The sequence below is a fragment of the Austrofundulus limnaeus genome, unplaced genomic scaffold (assembly GCF_001266775.1).
Source record: "Austrofundulus limnaeus strain Quisiro unplaced genomic scaffold, Austrofundulus_limnaeus-1.0 Scaffold53, whole genome shotgun sequence".
Taxonomy (NCBI): Eukaryota; Metazoa; Chordata; class Actinopteri; order Cyprinodontiformes; family Rivulidae; genus Austrofundulus; species Austrofundulus limnaeus.
This window is the reverse complement of record NW_013952455.1, coordinates 258,153-260,336: the sequence shown is the minus strand read 5'-3', so window position 1 is coordinate 260,336 and position 2,184 is coordinate 258,153. Positions and strand designations below refer to the sequence as shown.

General features: G+C 40.8%; 1 protein-coding gene across 3 annotated transcripts in view; it reads right to left on the bottom strand.

Moving 5' to 3' along the window:
* caskin1 (CASK interacting protein 1) overlaps window positions 1–2,184 on the bottom strand; it is a gene marked incomplete in the record, with an annotated part of 59,042 nt that overhangs the window by 54,145 nt on the left and 2,713 nt on the right. For all 3 annotated transcript variants that reach the window (XM_014008815.1, XM_014008812.1, XM_014008813.1), the window contains 2 exon segments: window positions 517–647; window positions 740–835. In XM_014008815.1, coding sequence (XP_013864269.1) covers window positions 517–647; window positions 740–835 — 227 coding nt within the window.

The following is a 2,184-nucleotide window of genomic DNA, read 5'->3' as shown; positions in this document are numbered from 1 at the left end:
TGTGTGTGTGTGTGTGTGTGTGTGTGTGTGTGTGTGTGTGTGTGTGTGTGTTCCACAGCCTGTTAGCCACAACTACTGAGCATCATTTATCAGTGTCACTTCTTGAAAAGCACGTTCTGCTCTATCAGCCCTGACAGACTTTAATCTCCCTCTCTTCTTCTTCTTCTTCTCTCATATCCTCTCTCATTTTTCACTGTGGCAGAGTGGCAAGAAGTGGGCTTTTCTGTGTGTTTAGCCGCAGCCAAACATTAGTCTGCTGGGATATTTTAACACAAGTTTTCTGTTGAATATTGACGACCCTGTGGCGATAGTGCCATTATGGATTTTTATTCAAAAACAGAAAGAAAAAATTTGATTGTTTCCCTGTTGGGATGAGCTTATAATAACTTTAGTGGGACAAAAATGGAGCAGAGTGTGGATGTATAGACACATCATGAAGGGCTATTTAAACTAATGGTGTGTGTGTGTGCGTGCGTGTGTGTGCGTGTGTGTGTGTAGAGGGGGGTGGACATGTACCTGATGATGTCTATGTGTCCATTCTTGGCAGCCAGGTGGAGCGGAGACGTCCCATTGGGGTCGGTTGTGTCTCCCTTTTTAGGTTCCAACAAAGCAGCGCACATGTTACTTGAGAGCAGCAACTGGACCACCTGCACACAYAAAGGAGCACATCAGCAACGCATTCCATCTACTTATCAACATTTTTTTTTCTTTTTAGTAACAAAGTCACAAAGCTTTTTACCCCAACTCTGCCAAATTCACATGCCAGGTCCAGAGGAGATTTCCCTGCGTTGTCCACGATGCACGGGTTGGACTGGTGCTGCAGCAGCATCTCAGACTGGAGTCAAGAAATAAAAATGACTGAAGGTGACACGTAAAAGTAAAACTGCAGACTTTATTTTCCACTAGATGTTAAAATCATTCATTTTTTCCATCTGTGATCYGCTTCGATTGTGTAATTTTTATTTATTCATCCTTGCACGCTGGTTGCAGCTGCARATTAAAGCCCTGGTATATTACCCTGTGTAAATCATGTTTATTTAATCAAGTAGAAGCGTTGGTTCTTCAGCTGGGAAACCAGTGAAAGCTTGGTTCTTCTGCTCTGGGGTATGTTGGCTGCTGTATGCAGTCTGCTTTATTTTAATGTTGTTGTTTTGTTAGCAAATGCAGTTTCCCCAATACACTGTTCTGTTAAAGTAGAAAGTCAAAGTCATACATTAGTGTATGACTTTGAATCTGAGACATTTAACATGTTTGGATTTTATAGTTAGGGTGTGGTTTAGAGGGTTTAGTCTTCAGTTTAGTCAGTTTTAGTGTGTTTTAAAGWGAGTTAAAGTTAAAGAGAGTTCTGCAGAGGCAGAACCACACAGCATGCCTCTCTGGTCTCTTAACATTTCTCCCTTCTTGCTCTTGCAGAAAAACTGTTATAATATCTCCCTGGATGTTTTTTATGTGAAAAGTGAAGCCCTGCACAGCAACTTTTCACAAGTTTTTYCTATTTTCTCTACAGAGGAACCCCCGCCCCATCCCAAAAAATAAAATAAAATAAGATAAAAATATGTCCGCCTCTGTCTATAACACACTCACGTGTCAAAAATCCCGGCTGTTCGACATCGAGAACAGAGTTAAACACTAGAGCAGGGCTATTCAACTGGCGGCCCGCTGGTGACCAAAATGCGGCCCACCAATTGGTTCATTAATCTCTTGAACTCAAACTACTGGTTTTCTACTTTAATTCCTATAAGTTGTTTTGTTAGACATACACATGTGGTATCTACAGAAATGTCAGAATCTTGGCTAAAATCGGGCAAAAAACATTTCTATGAATGCCCAAGACACTTAACTACAAGCTGTTGAAGATAAAATTAAGGTAAGTAAAACATAAAATCAGTTCAAAAATGACTTGCCACACATATTGCGTTATTTTGCTATTGTTTTACAGTGTTGTTATCGTAAACGATGACAAAATATTTTCGTTGACACCCCCTTTTTTCATRACAATAACGAGAYGGTAACAAAATAAACATAGCTCTTTGATGACTAAGACGTGACGAAACGTGAGTTTTCACTGATGAGACGAGACTGGACGAAAATGTTAGTGGGTGGTCTGTCAATCATTTAGAATGCAGAGTGGAGGGAGGGACAGCAGCACTGTTACACACACACACACACACAGCAGCACAGAAC